Source organism: Rousettus aegyptiacus, unplaced genomic scaffold, assembly GCF_014176215.1.
Source record: "Rousettus aegyptiacus isolate mRouAeg1 unplaced genomic scaffold, mRouAeg1.p scaffold_m13_p_16, whole genome shotgun sequence".
Lineage (NCBI taxonomy): Eukaryota > Metazoa > Chordata > Mammalia > Chiroptera > Pteropodidae > Rousettus > Rousettus aegyptiacus.
In genome coordinates this window covers 44,484,071-44,502,475 of record NW_023416291.1, presented here as the reverse complement: position 1 = coordinate 44,502,475, position 18,405 = coordinate 44,484,071, and the positions used below count along the sequence as shown (strand labels likewise).

Here is an 18,405-nt window from a genome sequence, read left to right as displayed (position 1 = left end):
AGAACAGAAGCTGGGTACCGGGGAGGAGGCTCCCCGGTGTCCAGGTGGGAGAACACAGCACCCAGTGTGGTCTAGAGAGCAAGGCTTCTTTCTCTAGCTTCGACCCGGCCCCTGGGGCCGCTGGCCTCGGTCTTTCATTCGAGAACGGAACAGGCTCCTCTTCAGTGGCTGCGAGGAGAGAAACAAGCCCCGCCACTGTCCTCATGACCGAAAGTATCCGCGCAAGTTCCCGAGGACCAGCCCCATCCCCGCCACCTCCTAAATCAGGCTGAGACAAGTCTGCCCAACGCTCTTGCTGGAGCAGAAGCGCCACCTATAAATGCCATCTCCAACGCCTTGGCAGCAGCTCTCTGGGGGCAGGATCTGCCACCGGGGGCCTCTCGAGAGAAGTCTCTCTTACGCTCCCTTGTTCCTAAAACGGGTACAAAGAGTCCTCTGAGCCCCAAGCCCCCTCTGGGAGGTGAGGCGGGCCCCTCCCAGACAGTGAGCCTCGATACCCCGAGCTGCGGCAGGCAGAGGCAGGCTTGTTTCTCGCAGCCGGGCCCCGGGGCGGCGCTCACTGCTCGGCCTGCAGCAACGACCCCACCTTGCTACCCACTCTCCCTGCCTCCCTCAGTGCCCTCCTGGACCACTATCTCCCCTTTACGACCCTCCCATCCTTCCGCCAGCTCAAGCCCCCAAGTCCTCCTCGAAGACCCTGACGGGGCCAGTCTCTACAGCTGAGATGCTGAATTGTCCGCGATGATTTCTCTAAGGAACTGGTTCTCAAAGCATAGTCCCTGGACCAGCAACATCACCACCGCCTGGGAACTTGTTGGAAGTACAAATTCTCAGCCTGACTCAAACCTGCTGAATCAGAAACTTGGGGGCAGGGTCTGGCAATTTGAATTTTAAGAAGCCGTCCAGGTGATCATAATGTACACTAACGTCTGAGAACCACTGCTCTCAGAGAAGGATCTAGAGCTTTCATTAGATCTCCAGATTTCTTCACCGAAGAGGGCAGCAAGAGCCACCACGGTCCAGGGGCGGCCCCTCCCCACCCGGCACCCAACCTCTGTGCAGTTACTGCTCACGAGCATGTGACCCGGGCCCCCAGGAGAAAGGCACAGACTGTACCTTAGACTGCTCGGGTGACCGTAAGTATTTGTTAGCAGAGTAATAAATACGCCCTATTCTCATGAGAAAGACGGTTACTGGGAAAAAGGAAGAAAAAAAATCCCAGATTTCCAAACTGGAGTGAGAAAAGTGGCAGGAAAGGGAGGGAAATTGGGTAATTTCATTTCTGAATCATAATTAGTCCATTTTCCCTCCCGCTGTCCAAACGTCCCACATGGCTCATTCTTTGGCTCAAGGCCACTGGCCGTCACCATCCGATTATTAAGGAGACAGGCCTTCCCATATCCTCTCGGGACAGACATCCTCTGCTTCCTCACCGTGGGCTTCGCTACGTGACCAGATTGCCCCTCTTCCCCAGATCCCCGAAGAGAAACCCCTGCAGCCCGCCGCCGCCCGCCCACCCACTCCACTGCGTCCCCCCGAAACCACCCTATCCCACTCGGACCACGTCACTCCTGCTATTAAAATCCATACTTTCCATCCCTCCCCTCCACCCGACAGCCTGGTGGGCAAGGGTCCCTCCAGCGGGGCTCCCACCACCTTCCGCCCTCACCTGCCAGGACTCTCTCCAGCCTGGACCCCGGGCTCCATCCGGAACGCCCCGCCCCTGCCCCCTCCTGTCTCCACACAGACCCACAGGACTAGGAAGTCTGATTAACATCTGTTGGAAACATCTGTCAGAAAGCTGAACGTGTGTTCCAAGCCCTCTCTCCACAAGTGTGAAGGGCCCGATGCTAAGAAAGAAAGAAAAGAAAGAAAAGAAAGAAAGAAAAGAAAGAAAGAAAGAAAGAAAGAAAGAAAGAAAGAAAGAAAGAAAGAAAGGAAAGAAAGAAAGAAAGAAAAGAAAGAAAAGAAAAAGAAAGAAAGAAAAGAAAGGAAAGAAAGAAAGAAAGAAAAGAAGAAAAGGCGTGGGGAGGAACTGCAGTCAGAGACACCATCCCTGACCCGCCCCACCTGGGAAGCATGCTCACCTTCCTCCGCATCCTACCGGCTCTCAGGGGTAGGCTGCCTCCGAAGGACAGTCCTAATACTTTAGGTTTAACTTTCTTGGTTGTTTCATAACAATCCTGGGAGGCTGGTAGGATCTAAATAAGCACTTGCCTCATGAATATGTAAATACGAATGCATCCAGAACAGATCCGCCCTCACCTTCTCTGGAGATTCCAGAATGGCTGGGGCAGATTTCACTGATGATGCATGCAGTCGTGAGGGCCAGGCGTGTCGTGTCTTCTCGAGGCTGCCTCCGGCCCAGGTGCGGCCCAGGTGCGGCCCAGGAGCGAAGGAGAGCAGGAGGAGCCCGACCCTTGACCCCCTGGGCCTCCGCTCTCTGTCTGGGCCAGAGCTCTAGAGCGAGGCTGTCAAGATCACTCACAGATAGGTTCCAGAGCAGAGGTGCTCAGGTTTCTGACGCCTATCACACCTGGACACAGACAGGGCCAGCAAAAGACCTACGTGGGCAAAACTCCCCGCCCCCTCCTCGGGTTAAACCACCTCGTCAGGGCTGTGGGTACGACGGCAGCCTCCGGACGATAGGTGCAAAAGCTGCAACTTCCCGAACAGCACAAAGGACTTAGGCCTGTTGTTCCCATTTGTCCTCCTGGTCCTCTACCTCCGGCAGACCGGCAGACCGCTGCCTATTAAAAAGGGATCAACATTCTAGCCAGACTTAAAGGCTTACCTTCCCTGGCCAACGCCAAGGCCAAGGGGCAATCCGACTGCCACCTGGACAGGATTTCCCATTTCCCCCTTACGACTCAGACATGCTCTAGAGTCTGGGTGACTTTCAACCCCAAACGGGGAGAAGAGAAAGAGGTGAGAACCCCCATGGCGGCATGACTTACAGTCACGAGAAGCCTGCGGGCAACCCGCAGGCCCTTCGGCGGGAGAGGCTGCCCACGAGTCGACTAACCCATCCTCACGCCAGAACAGTGCGCGAAGTGAATCCGCTACTCCTTCTTCAAGACCTCTCCTCCACGAAAATCGGAGGGACCGCCTCGACCTGAGGACAGTACACCGTGAACTCCCTGGGGACGAGAGCCCGGTCCAGTTTTCCTCGCAAAGCCGAGTCGAGCACAGGGGACGTGCTGAAACTCTCGTTGAAATAAAATAAAAGCTCATAACAAGCCTTCCGGCTTCCACCGGGCACCTGCCACAGTACAGCCTGACTTTTCTTTACGTACAACAGACAACAGGTAAAGTGTCCAAATCTTAAGTTCAACAAAAGGGTCATCCTTGCTGAAGTGTACATCTGACCACAGCGCTTCCTTTGCGTGAAGCCCCGATGGCCTCCCGGCACCAGGGGAAGAAAATCTAAACTCCTTTTCCTGACCTATAAATCACGGCGTCTTCCGGCCCGCGCCGATGCCATCGAGGCTGCCGTGCGCCCTCACTCGCCGGGACCCCGCCGCTCTGGCCTTCTTTCTGCCTCTTCGACCCACCAAGCGCGCTCTGAACTCGGGGCCTTTGGACTTGCTGTTCCCTCTGCCTAAAATGCTCTTCCCCTACGTCTTCGTATCAGGTCTCGGTTCAAATGTCACCTCCACAAAGTGGAGGGACACCTTGTTGGAAAAAAAACAGCCCACTCCCAGCCGTTCAGAGTCTCGGCGGCCCGTTTCATTTTTTTTCTCAGCACATGTCACTACCTAAAATAAGTCCTTTTTTTTCTTTCTTTCTTTCTTTGTGTTTACATATTTATCTTCCCTCCTGCCGAGGCCGGAGGAGTGCCGAGGAGGGGGGTCGACCCCAAAGGACAGCTGCTGGACTTTGTTCCCCTGCTCATCTTCACAGTGCCTCGCTGTTTAGAATTTTATCGTGCTTTGGATTCTACTCTCGGCGAACTACGGGCAACCTCAGGGGGTGAGACCCCCCTTTCCTGTCGCTTCAATGGAGCTGATGACTCCAGAGAAGTTGGTCTGGAGCTGCGGCACAAAACATAAGGTAGAACACTTAAAGAGACACCTGAGGCGGCGTGGGGGGTCCAGGAGAAAGGTCGGGAGAGGGGCGGGCACACACAGACAGGCAGCCCGCTTCCCACAGCCTTGGAAACCAGCGTGCTGAGGACGGGCCATCTGATAATCCTGCCTAAAATAACACGTTAACTCTTCCCTGCAGCAGAAGCAGAAAAGGAAACCCCAAAAGTACAGGCTGTTTCTAGAATTTCTCAGCTGTTCATGGAAACTCTGAGTCTGGGACCCGTCACACACAGCCTCTTCTTCCAACTGCACACATCCTGGAGCCCAGGGGGAGGAGCTCCTGCTTGGACGCCAGGAGGCAGTGGTGTGAGGAGAGCCAAGGTCACAGGCGCAATCTGGCCGGCAGGGCTGTAGACACACCACGGTTCACCCTCGGTCAAGGCCTCTCTGCCTGTGGGAGGTACCTCCGCACGGCGCACACAGCACGGCGTCCTGCTGGGTGTCGGGGTGGCCGAGGAGGGAGGAGCAGGAACCGGGACAGAAGCTCTGTTCTTAGGGCTCAGGCTACCCCAGAGGGCACTTTGGCTAACGGCCCGACTCCAGGGGATTGGGTGACTTTGGACTTTTTGCACCTTTCTGGGAAAGCTCATGAGAAGGGCCATGGCTTGCTGCCCCTGGAAATTCCCCAGGGACCTGGTACCCTGAGAACTTGCCAGGCCTCTCGGATGGAAAGTCTCCAGCAACAGGGAAATAAATGGTCAGCACTGAAATACATATATGCCAATCAGCGTCACCTGGTCCTGAGACGGCCAAGCGCAGCGCAGGCCACCAGTGAGCGGCGGAGGCGGGCAGGGGTGCCGGGGCCTGGGAGGAGAAACAGGGCCGGCGCCGCAGGCCAGCGTGGCTCCCCCTTGCCCCACGCCTCCTGTATTCCCGGCTCTAAGAAAACGAAAGTCCCCAGGGGTGGCCCCCACCCTCCTGGTTTCCAGGAAAGGACGACCGGCCTGCTCCCCGTGATTTACGCGGCCCGCCTGATGAGGACACATGCACACACCGCTTTCTTTCTCTTACACACACCAACCTTTCAGGCTTCCAGTAAAAGGCAGGAGGGAAAAACAGGGGTTTGGGTCTGTCCTCCACCCACTCCCTTTGGGGACAACCCGGCGATCCTGGGGGCGGTGGACGGAGGGCAGTGGTAAGAGAAGGCTGTCGCGTCAGCTGGCTGCCTCCTCCCTCTACCCCCAACCTGGCGGCGCGGGGCACAGGGCAAGGCCCTAAGGGGTGAGGGGATTTTCCCAGAAGAAAAGGAATCAGTGAGATCCGGGAGCAAGCTGGCCAGGGACAGTCCCTGCCCCCAGGACCACGTCAATAAATATTTACTAAGCACTCACCGTACAATTTGCTAAACTATCCTTCTGAAGATTTAACTAATTTAATAATCCCACTATCTGTGTATAGGATGCATATTTCATAAGATTCTCACCAATGCTGAGTATTAAAATAGTATTCCATCTTTTCCAAATTGGTTAAAAATCATTCTTATAATTCTCTTAATTTGCATGTCTTTGATTACCAGCGGCTCCTCATATTTTCAGGGGTACTAACATTTATATTTCTTTTACAAATTGCCTGTTACTCTCCTTTGCCCATTTTTGCTGCCATACATTCATCTTTTTTCTTATCAGTGTATGTAAGAGTTCACTGTACGGACTAATAAAAATATTAACTTCATCACATATTACGGATATCTTCCTAGTTAATCATTTGCCTTTTAATTTTGTTAACTGGCATTACTGATGCAATTTAAAAGAAGTAAAGTAAGTCTATCACACTTTTCCTTTAAAGTTTCTGCTTTTAGTGACGTGCTTGGAAAGTCCTTTCCTATCCTAAAATTACAGAAATACGCACATTTTCTTGCCTTTAAAAAAAAAGTGAAATCTCTAATTCGCCTAGAATTTGGCACAGCGTAAGAAAGAAAAGCTAACTCTTAAAAAATAGTTAGCCGATTATCTCAATATTGTTTAATGAAAAGTTCTGATTTTCCTTGTAAACCACAACTTTAGGATCTATAAAAGGACAGGGGTGGAGTCATATATATCCTTTGCACTGAGAGGCCACAGGTGGCCGGCCAATACACGAGAGTGCAGGGCCTGGGTGCCTTCTCTTTCCCTTCCTCCCTCCTGCTCAGAGGTGCAGGCTGGCACGTGACAACCAGGAGGGCAAAGTCCCCCATGCAAAGGCCGGCAAGGCGGACAGGTACGCTGGAGGGAGCACGGGCTGCAACGGGCATCAGCGAGCAGGAGCACGGGCCCCGCCCAGCTGGGCCCCGGATGCCTTCCACGCCATCCGCCCCTACCAGCGTTGGCCTGGCCGGATGCTGCTATTTGCATCTAATAACCTCTGGAACTCACCCATCATCCCCTCTTCCTTAATTTTAAAGAACTGGTAGGATTTGCTGTTGTCTGCCAGGTGACGTGCCAAGCGATTGGTGTTCATATCATTTAATCTTCTCGACAACCTCAGAAGACACATTCTATAGTACTTCCCTAATTATAAGTGTCAATGACAGCTTTTCAGAGTAGAGACACTGTATGACCTGTACACATCAATGAGACGCCTCCCTATTTCAAAAACATTAAAACGACAAAAAACATCTTAAAATTACATAAGCATGGTATCCCATTTCACAGATGAGGACAGCAAGGCTAAGAAAACTTGTTCGAAATCACACACTAAGAAATAATGCTATTAGTGTTTGCTGAATTCCTACTTATCTTGAGGTCTATTTTTAGACGTTTCTATTTTGTCTGTCTATCCTGTGCCAATGTAAGTCACATTTTATTTTTTCCTTATGATTCCTTTTTCTCTGGTAAAGCAAGTCTAACTCCACCACTTTCTTTCCAAAATTGTTTTTGACTATCCTTGCACATTTACTCTTCCAGAAAAAAGCTTTGAAAGTCATCTTGTCAAGTCCTAATATTTCACTTTGGGAATTCATCCTATTAAAATCATCTTGAATAGGGCCATGCTACCCTGAACATGCCCGGTCCCGTCTGATCTCAGAAGCTAAGTAGGGTCAGGTCAGGCCTGGTTAGTACCTGGATGGGAGACCACCTAGGTAGACCAGGTGCTGTAGGCGCAAAACAAACAAACTATCTCAAATGGGAATATTCATCTTGAAGAAATTATGGAAGTGTAGATACAGTGACAAATTCCGATCGTATGCCAGAGAACACAGCAATCAATAAAACAGACAAAAAACCCCCGCCCTCAAGGAACGTGCATCCTCTCAGTGCTTGTAACAGTGAAAAACTGCAAGCAATCTAAGTGTATATGAGAAGGAGATTGCTAAAGGTAATACATATAACAAAATCTGTAGTTTGAGTACAGAGATTAAGGGTTTAGGCTGAGTGACAATGACCCCAGTGTGATCCCAAGTCTGCAATCACTATCTTCAAGGCTTGGGTCAAGTCACAGCTTCAAGGAGACATATTTTTTCTTATATAGAAAAACAAAGCTACCAACAGCCCCCACCCCCTAGAGCAATTGAGAAAATTAAGATACTGAACATAAACACTACAGTACCTGATGCCCAGTAATCTCTCAATAAATGCTAGTTATTTGAAAGAAGAATGACATGGAAAGATGTTTATATGTTCAGTGAAAAAAAAAAAAAACCTACAAAACTCTATGTACAAATCACCTTTCCTTAAAATGTATACATTTATAGAAAAAGACTAAAAATATATAACTGTTATCTCTTGGTAGCGGGTTTAATGGTAATCATTTTATTCATCTGTATTTTCTATAATGAACATGTAATAGTTCAGAAGAAAGTTAATTTCTGAGTCCAATTAGGACATGGGAAAGGCTTAATGATGACCAAATGGGAAGACTTGTATGTCCTTTTCTAAGATCTTCACTTAAGAGTCGGAGGCGGATTCCAGTCCTATCTGCTCTGTGTTGGACGAGAGCTGCAGTTTCCTAATCTGGCTGCCCCAGTAAACAAGACTTCACCTCAGTTCTCTTGCTTGAATCAGAGCTTCCTGGGGGAGATCTAGGATCTGCACATCTAGTTCCGATAGATCAACCTTGCTCTTGTCTGGGGCACTAGTGTGACATTTCGGGACTGCTGGACTAGACAAGGACCACCTACAACATCCTGTTAGTTACTGAAACTCTTTGAGGTCAGTTCCACCTTTCCCGCAAGTGAGTACCATCATCTCTGCCCTGCTCGGCTTGCAGGGGAACTAGCACTCGATGTACAGCTCCCTGCACAGAGGCGGGTTGCTGCTACTGCAAAGCGTCTGGATTCTAAGAATGCAAGGTCTCTGACGCCAGCTTTCCAATGTATACCCACTTGGTTCTCAGATCTCTATCAGCATGAGGGCAGCAGGCAGCCTGAGGCTGGGCGATTGGCTCAATGGAAGCCAGGCCTGCTTTCTGTCTTAGGTTTAAAAACAAATCTCCCTTTTCTCTGCGGCTCTGTGAACCAGAGTTTACAAAGGACATTTCCCCCTGTCCTGGGTGTAGGAGGTTGAATAATATCCACCCCAGTCAATGTCCATCCAGAACTGCAGAATGTGAATTTGTTCGGACATAAGAGTCTTTGCAGATATGATCAGTTAAGGATCTTGAGATGAAATCGTTTAGGGTGGGCCCTAAATCCAGTGACTGGTATCTTTACAAGAAAAAGGAGGAGGAGATTTGGACCCAGACACACAGAGAAGGCCACGTGAAGATGGAGGCAGATATCAGAGTGAGGTTGCCACAAGCCGAGGAACACCTGGAGCCACCAGGCGCTGGAAGGGGCGCGGAAGGACTCTCCTCTAGAGACTTTGGAGGGAATAGAGCCTTGCTGACACCTTAATTTTGAAATTCTGGCCTCCAGAATCGTAAGAGAATACATTCCTATTGTTTTAAGCCACTGAGCTTGTGCCGATTTGTTAGGGCAGCCCTAGACAACTAATCCTACGGAAGTCCAGCAGACATGGACCTAACCAAGCAATCTAGGAAAACATCGCCGGTAATAAGACACACTGACATTCTCGATGCCTTGATACGGATGCTCTGAAAAGGATGCAACATCATTTTTGTGATATTCTTGCCAAAAATGCACGACCTCATTCTAAGAAAGAAAGACAGAGAAGTGTTACAGCCTGGAGACTAAGCGGAAGTAATAACTAAATGCAATGTGGAACTGCAGATCCGCTCCTGGAGCAGAAAAAGGATGTACGTGAAGATATTGGTGAAATTTGAACAAGGCCTGTCATTTAGCTGGTATGGTGCCAATGCTGTACCTGTTCTTGGGGTGAGGGACATAAAGGCACTCTGCTACATTTGTTACGGCTTTTCTTTAAAAGCCTAAAATTAGTCCAAAATAAAAATTTAAGATCAAAGGAAATGGTTGAGTTAATTAACAGAAGTTGCCCCCGGGCTGAAGGATTAGAACTTTTTCTCCCATGCTTCTTCATACTCATCTTTACAACACGTATGCATTACTTTTGACAACCAGAGGCAAGAGACTGGAGTAAGTGGACTGGTTCAAAGGATGTAGATTTTGGGCCATGGAGGTTTCTAGGTAAGAGCAGCTGGACCCTGGAGAGAGGGCTGCTGAGAGGGGGCAGTAAGTTTCTGCCACGTACTTGTCCCTCCGCCAGCCACTCTGGCCTCTGCTGACCACCCCTGCCCCCAGGAATACACATCTTCTGTGTCATTATTCACACAATTCCCCTTGCCGGGACCCCTCTTCCTCTCCTCCCTCTCGCCTTTCTTCCTCGCTTTCAAAACCTGGTTTAATTCCACCTCCAGGAAGCCTTCCCAGATAACTCCTGCCCCAAACTGCCTCACCTTCCTCTGGCGCCGTGCAGCGTCTCTCGTCTATGGCACTCAACGGAGCTTAAGGAATGACACCAGACAGCATACAGCTTTCCGTGTGCACTCGACTCACCTCCGCACACATTTTACGAGCATCCTGGGAGCAGACACGGTGTTCTGCCCCTCTTCGTGGGGTGGAAGCTCTCTCAGCTGAGCTTGGCCAAGCCCCTCCACGCCTCCCTAAACACCCTGCAGCATGCCGGCTAAGGTCGCATTTACCAGGAGTCTGCTGTGCTAATTCCCCGACCTTTTTATGCCACTTCTATTTGTTTTTATGATTACGATTTAATTAAATAGTTAACTGAAGCATAAATGCAGAAACAAAGAGTTTTGGTTTCTACAAAATTAAACAAAGTGTTCTGGAATAGCAATTACGAAATTATGGTCTTAGATGACACTGTTTCAGGTTATTTATAAGATAAAAGCTATTTTTACTGTAATCTTAAGATGTTAAAACCTTTTTCATTCTCATTTTTTGGAAGCTATAGGTGGTGTGATAATATAGTCTTGAGTTTTCTAGAAATTTCTAAGATATGATTTAGGCTGCTAATATGTTTTCAGAGATCAGCTCAGTTGTTTCTCAGGATTTCAACTAGTATTGACCATCAAACTTACGTAATACCTATTATAATGTTATCTCATCGTCTAACAAATCATTGTTTTAAAATCCTGAAGATCGGCAAAAGTATAAAAACTTTTATTTTGAAAGTTATTTTTCATAAACACATCCTTTTATGCTAACACGTACTAAACTTACTTTATTTTAAATGAATAACTTTTTAAAGGTTTTAATCTTTAACATGATAAATATCGATGGAGATATTTAAACAAGGACGGTATTAAGGAATCTTAGGATCAAGAATCTCTCACCCAGAAAGATGTATTACAAATGAAAATAATTAAAAGATGACATCAGGTGTATGCATTAAAAAAGGTAGGATTCTGCACACGGACTGGTTTTTTTACAAAGTGAAAACTAATCACCAGATGTACAAACCCGTTTCCCCAGCAATTCCATTTCTGGGAATGCCTTCCATGGTCACGCTCACACTTGTAGAAAACGCCATTTGTACCGTTTTTCACTGCGGCACTACACACAATGACACGGGAAACAACCCGAGTTGGGGGAGACAAGGAGGCAACGCATCTTGGTTAAAAAATTTACTGCACTTCCATGTTCTGGAATAGAACACGGCTGTAATAAAAGGATTTTACGTGCTGATATGGAAAGATCTAATATAGCTGAATAAAAGCAACATGCTAAACAATGTGTCTAAAATGCTAACTTGTAGTATTTGTAAAAAAGAGGGGGGCGGGGTAAAATGTTTCTCTGTATACCTGGCACGGGTACACGTGTAACTTTTTTTAACCTGTTTTTTAGTCTTTTGATTTTTGAGCTTTGTGCATAGGCACCCTAGTGAAAAAAACGCTAATAAAATGAAACGAGAACTCACAGGTGATACAGGTGGTGTGACTTTTATATACAAACAATTGGCGAGTCTCATTTAGAGGGCTTAGAGACCCAAAGAAAAGGCCTCGGGCCTAAATCAAAGTTTTGGCAAATAAAAAGACATGCACATCATGTTTTAAGGCAAAGTGAAGTGTTTAAAATGTGGATTTTTTTTTTTTTTAAATCCCTAACTTATGGCTGACGTTCTGTATTAACTACTGAGTGTACTAAGAGCCTGTAGAGACCCGATGGCGATAAATGATAAATTCAAGATGGTCAGCTTCTCGTTCCACCAAACCCCAGGCTCTCCTGGGCCTGATGACGGAGGAAGGAGAGGAGGCCTGGGAACACAGCGCAGTCAGATCTCGAGTTTCCAAGGCAGGGAATTTGGTTCCCCGTGGCTGGAAACACCAAGCTGTTTCTCTAGGCTGATTCTGTGACCACCCTTCATCCCATCTTCGTTGGGTTCCAGAGGGTCTACAGGGTGCTCTGCCCCTGGATCTCAGCTGGGCCCAACCGAGGGTCCCCTCTCCTCTGGAAGCCTCGGTGGACGTGGCAAGGGTAGAGGGAGACACGGCGCCTGGGGCTTGGGGACCTTGTGGTGAGGCTGCCCTGTTTGTCCCCTGGGAGGGCCCCAGGCTGGCAGCAGACTCTGGACTCCTTATCTGCTGGCATTTTGCCAGCCCATCAGCCTCGAGGTCAGTCACCTAGCGAGCCCAGGCTGGGGCCCCACAGCACGACCCTTCCTCATCCATTCCTTACCCTCTCATGTCCCCAGGAAGTCTGGGAACAGAAGTAGGGGACTCCTCCAGAAGAAACTTCTCTCCACATAGGCAAAGACCACCCCTGCTCCCCTATCCACTCAAAAAAGCACAGAGACAACTGGCTCTTTCCTCTTCACATTTTCAAGGAATAGACTAAGATTATGAGCAATTTCATCATCACATTTAGGAACAAAATTGAAGCCTTTCTCTGGTCTTCACCATCAAGCCTCTTGGCTGGTAGCAAGCAATATAACTTGGGGACACTCATTAACCTCTCTAGATCCAGTTTTTTTAGTTCTAAAACAAAGGGGCTAAACTCAGAGCTTCCAAAAGTCCCTCTAGTTCAACATCCTATCATCACGGTTCTGAAAAATCCCTACGCGTTTTCTTCAGTTATCAGGTGCAAATAGGCTGAATTATTTTGACAGAGTAGGGAGAAGGTCCTGATACGCAGACACATACAATCCATTCACAGCACAGCTGCTTAGATTCCGAGTCCTATAAATATTGGACATGGATTGAGGTTCCTCCTGGAATCGAGCGGAGTGTGAACATGTAAGGAACGAGGAAGAAAGTGGGAAGGGTTTGAAATCAGAACCAGTCCAGCCAGTGACTGGTATATACTGTCTGTGCACGTGTGCACACACACACATACAGAGGCACACACATGCATGGTTAGTCCTTCCTGCCTATTATCAGCCCAGAAAAGGCGTGTTTCCATTACCTGAAGAAATCAGAGTAGCTCCCGAAACTAATGGCGAAAAAAAAAAAATCTCTTTTCCTTTTGCCTAGTGAATCTGGGGCAATCCCTGGCAGGCCGCAGGAAGGAGGCTCACCCAGAAAGGCAAGGAAACTACATCCATCCCAAGGGGGGAATGAACCAGTCCTAAGTCTAGGCTCATCCCACTCCTAAAGCCAATTTACCTATCTGCTTCTGGGATCCCTAAATAATCTGGTCCATCTCACGGAGATGAGGAGGAGGAGGGCAGGGCGGACGAGACATCTACTATGTTCCAGGCACGACCACGACATGCTGCCTGGCAGTAAAAACAGGCCCAGACAGGTGAAGAATTTCTCCCTGATGGACAGCGATGCGGCCAGGATCTGAACACAGATTCATGTGGCTCAGAAGCCAGGCATTCTCCTATCGCCTTACACCGCGCCTCTGGAAGAGTACTGTCCTCTCTGTACTCAACCAAACACAACGATGGGACCTCTCTGGTGCTACCCCATTCCTCACGTACAGATGTTTTCTCTGCCCAACAAGGAGCCGGCCCTCGTCCCTTCTTTGCGCCCTGCAGTGGTCAGTGCACAGCCAACCACGGACCAGGCCCTGTGCACTTAGATTCTGAAGGGCAAATGACGAGTCATGGAGCTCTGCCTTAGAGAGCTCACAGTTCTGACTCTTCTTGCCTAAATGACAAGGCCAATCACTCTGTTTGGTGCCCCCTAGTCATACCTGCAAACCAATGGCAGGAAGAGTAAGTAGCATTAGTCTATCTCCTGGCTACCACACACACAATTGACAAAACTTACTTCTGAGCCTCCGACAAGAAATGGAATATGCGGTTTTTAATTCCGGCTGCTGAAAGTTATGACTCTCTACATTCTTTCTCTTGCTTTACCAAGCGCCTCTCAGTTTTTATGACTACTGTTTTAAGAGGTAAGGATTAATGAGTAAGAGGAGACCACAGATCTCGTCTGACCTCTGCACGGACCCCACTCCTTCCCAAGTTTGTAGGGCAAGTGAGGAGCGGAGCTGGGACAGCGGCCAGGGTAGCCAGTCCCCATTACACGCTGTCACCACCACTTCCCAGCAGCCCACCTAAGTGGCCCGGGCTTCCTAGGGAAGAGTGACTGAAGACAAAGCCAAGCCCAGGGTGGCTACGCCAGGAAAGGTCAGGTCAAAGCTGCTCCTGCCCCCACCTTTCTGAGGTCCCCCACCAAATCATTCTCACACTGTGCTCTTGAACACCCAGGCCCTGGCAGACACCTGATCCTCAAAACTGCAGCCACGACCCAGAGCTGAAATGTTCTTGGCTTCCCTGGACCTCAGGATCACATGGTGAAACCGCTTGGATGGTTATTTTGTCCTATTGCTCTAAACTGCCAAAAGAGGGCAGCCTAAACCAGACCACCTAAGTTGGTCGGTACGGACCAAAAATAGCTAAAAAGCCATGCCCACGGGGCACGCCGGATCGGAGTTCTAAGTCTCTCCTTTGCTATTCTCCATCTCCTGCTACCAGCCAGCCGAAAGATTTGGGGCATTTACTCTCATCTGGGAGGTGGTCTGGTGGGGGCCACAGTTCCTGGAAAGCAAAGTCCGGAAACCAGTGCCCCGTGCGGGCCGCCCCAAGAGCTGCCCACCAGATTTGCCCATCTACTCTCCGCTCTTTCCGTCTTCGCATCCATGGGCTCCAGGACGCCGCCCTCCACCTTGCGGCGCGGCTTCCCACGTTCTGGACGCCTTCTCTGGCTCCGACATCCAGCGTTCTCCAGCCCAACGGACCGCAGCTGCGACCGCCCTTCCCTCTCCTAATAACCCCATCGTGGCACTGAGGCCAGGTGTCGCCTCCATCCGACGTCCGGGTCCGCGCGCGGGTCCTCTCGAGCGGCTTCCCGCTGCAGGCCGAGGCTCCGGGGACCGCGGCCCGGCTCCCGGTCGGCGGCGCAGCCGGCCCCCGCCCGCGCCCGCGCCCGCACCCGGCGACCTGAGCCTGGGGGCGCGCTTCTCCTCCGCGCGCTGCCGCATCCCTCGCGCACGGCGCGGCCCCGGCCGCCCCTCACCTGAAGCTGGGGCGGACACCAGCGGGCCCGCGCGACTTCACGAGCCGGGCCCTGGGCGGCAGGCAGCGGCAGCGGCGGCAGCGCAGGCGGCAGCGGCTCCGTCCCGGCGTTCACGCTGGCAGCCCGCGCGCGCCCTCGCCCCCCTGCCGGCGTCGGTCCCCGCCACGCCGCGCATGCCCGACTATATACCCTGCGCGTCAGCCTCGCCCCGCCCCCCGCGGCCTCGGCCCCGCCCCCGCCCCACCCTGCGCTCCCCGGGGCCTGCCACGTGGTGCCCCAGCCGGCGGCGGGGGGGGGGGGGGCCGGGTGCGCGAGCTGCCCTCCCGCCGCCCGCCAGAGCCGGGCCCGCGCTCCGCAAGCCCAGGGCTTGCGGGATGAGCAGTTGCGCCCCCAGTCTGAGACCCTAGCTCGCGGGGATCCTCGCTCACATCCTAGCCTGGTCGGCTTCATCTTTTATCCGCTTGGTGAATTCCAGGCTTCATTCAAGGAGGCCCCCACAGGCTCCGCCTTCCTCTGGAAACCTCCCATTACGACCTTTCCTCTCCATCCCTCCCTTACGTGGGAAGCTCTCACAACCTGGCCTCCATCCCCTGGGAGTAAGACTGCTTGCTCTTCACCTGAGCTGTATGTATATATTTTAAAAATTCTGATTAACGTAAAAAGCTTCTCTCTTTCCTCCCCAACTCAATTCTGAAATGTACCCGAGAAGGGGACGCACCTAGACTACGTTCCTTCTGCTTTTTACCACCAGCCAAAAGAACAAACACTTCCTGTTCACGTACCAAATAAACCATACTACACTCACTTTCCGAACTAAATGTCACACCATTCCCCCAAGTGATCAGACTCTCCAAGGAGCCAGATATCTTTAACCCCGGGCTGGGAAAACCGTTAATTTTCGAGTGAGGAAAGTCCTAGTAATCTCTTTCATGTGAGTTAGTCCTTTTGAGATGGATATCAGACCTCGGAAATGCAAATTCCTTGAGAAAATAAGCCACCCATTAAACTCTCATTGTTCTAGTCTGCTGGACATCATGATTATTTCCTCTACAGCTAAGCCAGCTGCCACCTGGGTCTAGGGAACCCAAAAGAAGGGCCTTCTGGCAGAACCGTAGCCAGTTAGTACCGACGTCCCTGTTTTAGCTCAATGACTGCTGCCCAGCTGGGACTGTGTCTCTCTGCGCATTTGCACTGGGGAGGGAGAACACACCCCACTCTGCAGGTCCCAGGGAGAGGACGCCCACAATGGCAGTGCTAACGGAAAAGAACACAGACAATCCCTGGATGGCGTAGGTGGCGGGGAAGAAGCCGTGGCAGCTTGTCCCTCGAGACTGGGCAGGGGTAGAAAGGGGGGGGGGCACTGGAGCAAACCCAGAACCGGTCGGTTGTTCACGCTACTCTTGAAAGGACTAGCTGGGCGCTGGGCTTTTCTCAAACTCAATTATCTTCATCCTGCAATTACAGCGTGCCAGTTGGGTAAGGGGTGGGGTGATGCGAGTCTCATTTTCCAAGCGACTTCGAAGTAATCGTCTCTCTTGCAGAATTTCCCTCAGAGCCCCGTCATCTTTGTAATAACCCCTCCTATTTGTCTTTCTTGGTTGAACGCACAGTATTTTTCAGACATTATGTCATCCATTTGGGATTGTGAGTCCCATCTCCGATGGGACCGTCAGAAATGGTCCAGTGTGTACCACTCCTCCCTGTCCTTGAATTTCGGGAAATGAGAAACTCACTAGAGTACGTAAGATAAGCATACTTCGAACACGTAGAGCTCTGAAAAGTGCGAATACATGTTATAAAGAGTGTGAAACTCTTCTAAAAAACTGAGGTCCAGAAGCAATTAATATGACACACAGGAAAACAAGGCATCTGTCAGAGAGACAGGAGGAGAGGCAGGACCAGACACCCACCAGACACCCACCGCGGGGCCTATCACAGCATTCTCCCTTGTTTGCAACCGGAGGAAGGGCAGCGCTGCCAAAGTCCACCAAAGCTGATAAGCTATCAGTAATCCATTAGGGGAACACAATTAATTATTAACGCGGCTCAAAATCAGAAGGTCTGAACTCTCCCTATCCACCCCCACGAAAATTCTGTAGGTATACCCTAAGCCTATCCTTGTCGCTGAGTAGTTAGTACTCAGTCTTTCATACCTAATGCCAGGTTTGGGGTCCCGTTTCTTTTTCTCTACCTAATAATATGCCCTTTATTTCTCTTATTACCCTATTTCCTCTTGTCAAAATTCTAACTCTTCAAAGCCACCTCCCTTCAGAAAGCTTCTTGATTCTTCTGAAGCATATTTGATCTATACTTTCAAATGTTTTGACGATAGCCCACATTAAAAAATTTTACACTGCAACTCCAGTACAAATAACAAAAATTATACAAAATTTCTTTAGTATATGCAATGTACCAATATTTCATATTCTATTTCAATTTTTAAAAAAGTGGTAACCCACAAAATTGATTCCATGACCCATTTTTGGGTCATGACCACAGAATTAAAACATTTTATATGGTTTATGGTACTTGCATTTTCTCCTTAAAATTATTTCCTTTCTATCCCTAACTTCCTTATTTGACCTTAACCTGCCTCAATTACCAAAGATTTCTGTATATACCTGCATCCCCTAACATTTTATACATAACACATTCTCAATAAATACTTGTTGGATGAATGAATAGGCCAGCTCACTAAGTTTGTTGTCGGGCAATATTTTTTAAAAATCTAAGGACAAAAATCTAACATTTTTGTGACTGCTATTTCCCTGCTGGCAAGATACCACAGCTACCTGCAGAAAGATATGCAGACAGATTTCCTGTAGCTTAAGGGAGTGGAACAGCCTGGAGAAAAAAGCCAAAGAAACGAGCACCCCCCCACCCCCCAGCCCTGAATGTGTACAGCTATGGTGAAACTGGCGACAGAAAATCGAAGCCCCTCTGTGATCTGGGCGGACGAGGTAGGCAGCTCGATCCCAGGGTGGGGCAAAGACTCCCTTCCCACTCCCCAGCCATCAGGCCAGCTCGAGAGACACTGAAGAGCAAAACCAATGACTTACCAAGTGGCTGTGATACTTGCAAGGGGAAAAAATGAGTTTTCTGTGTTTTGGCATGGCTCGACGAATTTAAGATAGAGAGAATGTGAAAGTACTAGTTTACCCCAACTCATGTTAGAGGACCAGCACCCTACGCTCTATCAGCCTAAGCGTTAGGACACCTTTCGAAGCCTGTCATTTGTTATCATCCGACCGTTCAGGCAGATGAAAAAGACAACTGGGGAAAGTAATGCTTGGTTCAGTAGTAAGTTACCTCTAGGAATTTTTTCATTTCGTCTAAGATACCTAAATTGTTGGGGTTTAATTGTTCATAGCATTCTTTTATAATCCTTTTTATTTCTGTAAGATCGCTAGTCCCCTTTTTCATTCCTAATTTTAGTAATCTTTTTTTTTTCTTGGCCAATCTAGCAGAAGTTTTGCTCATTTTGTCAATCTTTTCAAAT

General features: G+C 49.5%; 1 protein-coding gene across 5 annotated transcripts in view; it reads right to left on the bottom strand.

The window, feature by feature from the left end:
- SLC39A14 (solute carrier family 39 member 14) overlaps positions 1-15,371 on the bottom strand; it is a 38,341-nt gene extending 22,970 nt beyond the window's left edge. The window contains exon 1 of one of the 5 annotated variants that reach the window (XM_036233956.1): positions 15,335-15,371. In XM_036233956.1, the coding sequence (XP_036089849.1) occupies positions 15,335-15,356 (22 nt within the window). In that variant the 5' untranslated portion in view covers positions 15,357-15,371. Of the gene's footprint in view, positions 1-2,087; positions 2,232-2,957; positions 4,809-13,655; positions 14,724-14,906; positions 15,056-15,334 lie in introns of those variants that run through there. The other 4 variants (XM_036233957.1, XM_036233960.1, XM_016141583.2 and 1 more) reach the window with 4 other exon arrangements.
- Positions 15,372-18,405: the final 3,034 nt, after the last annotated feature.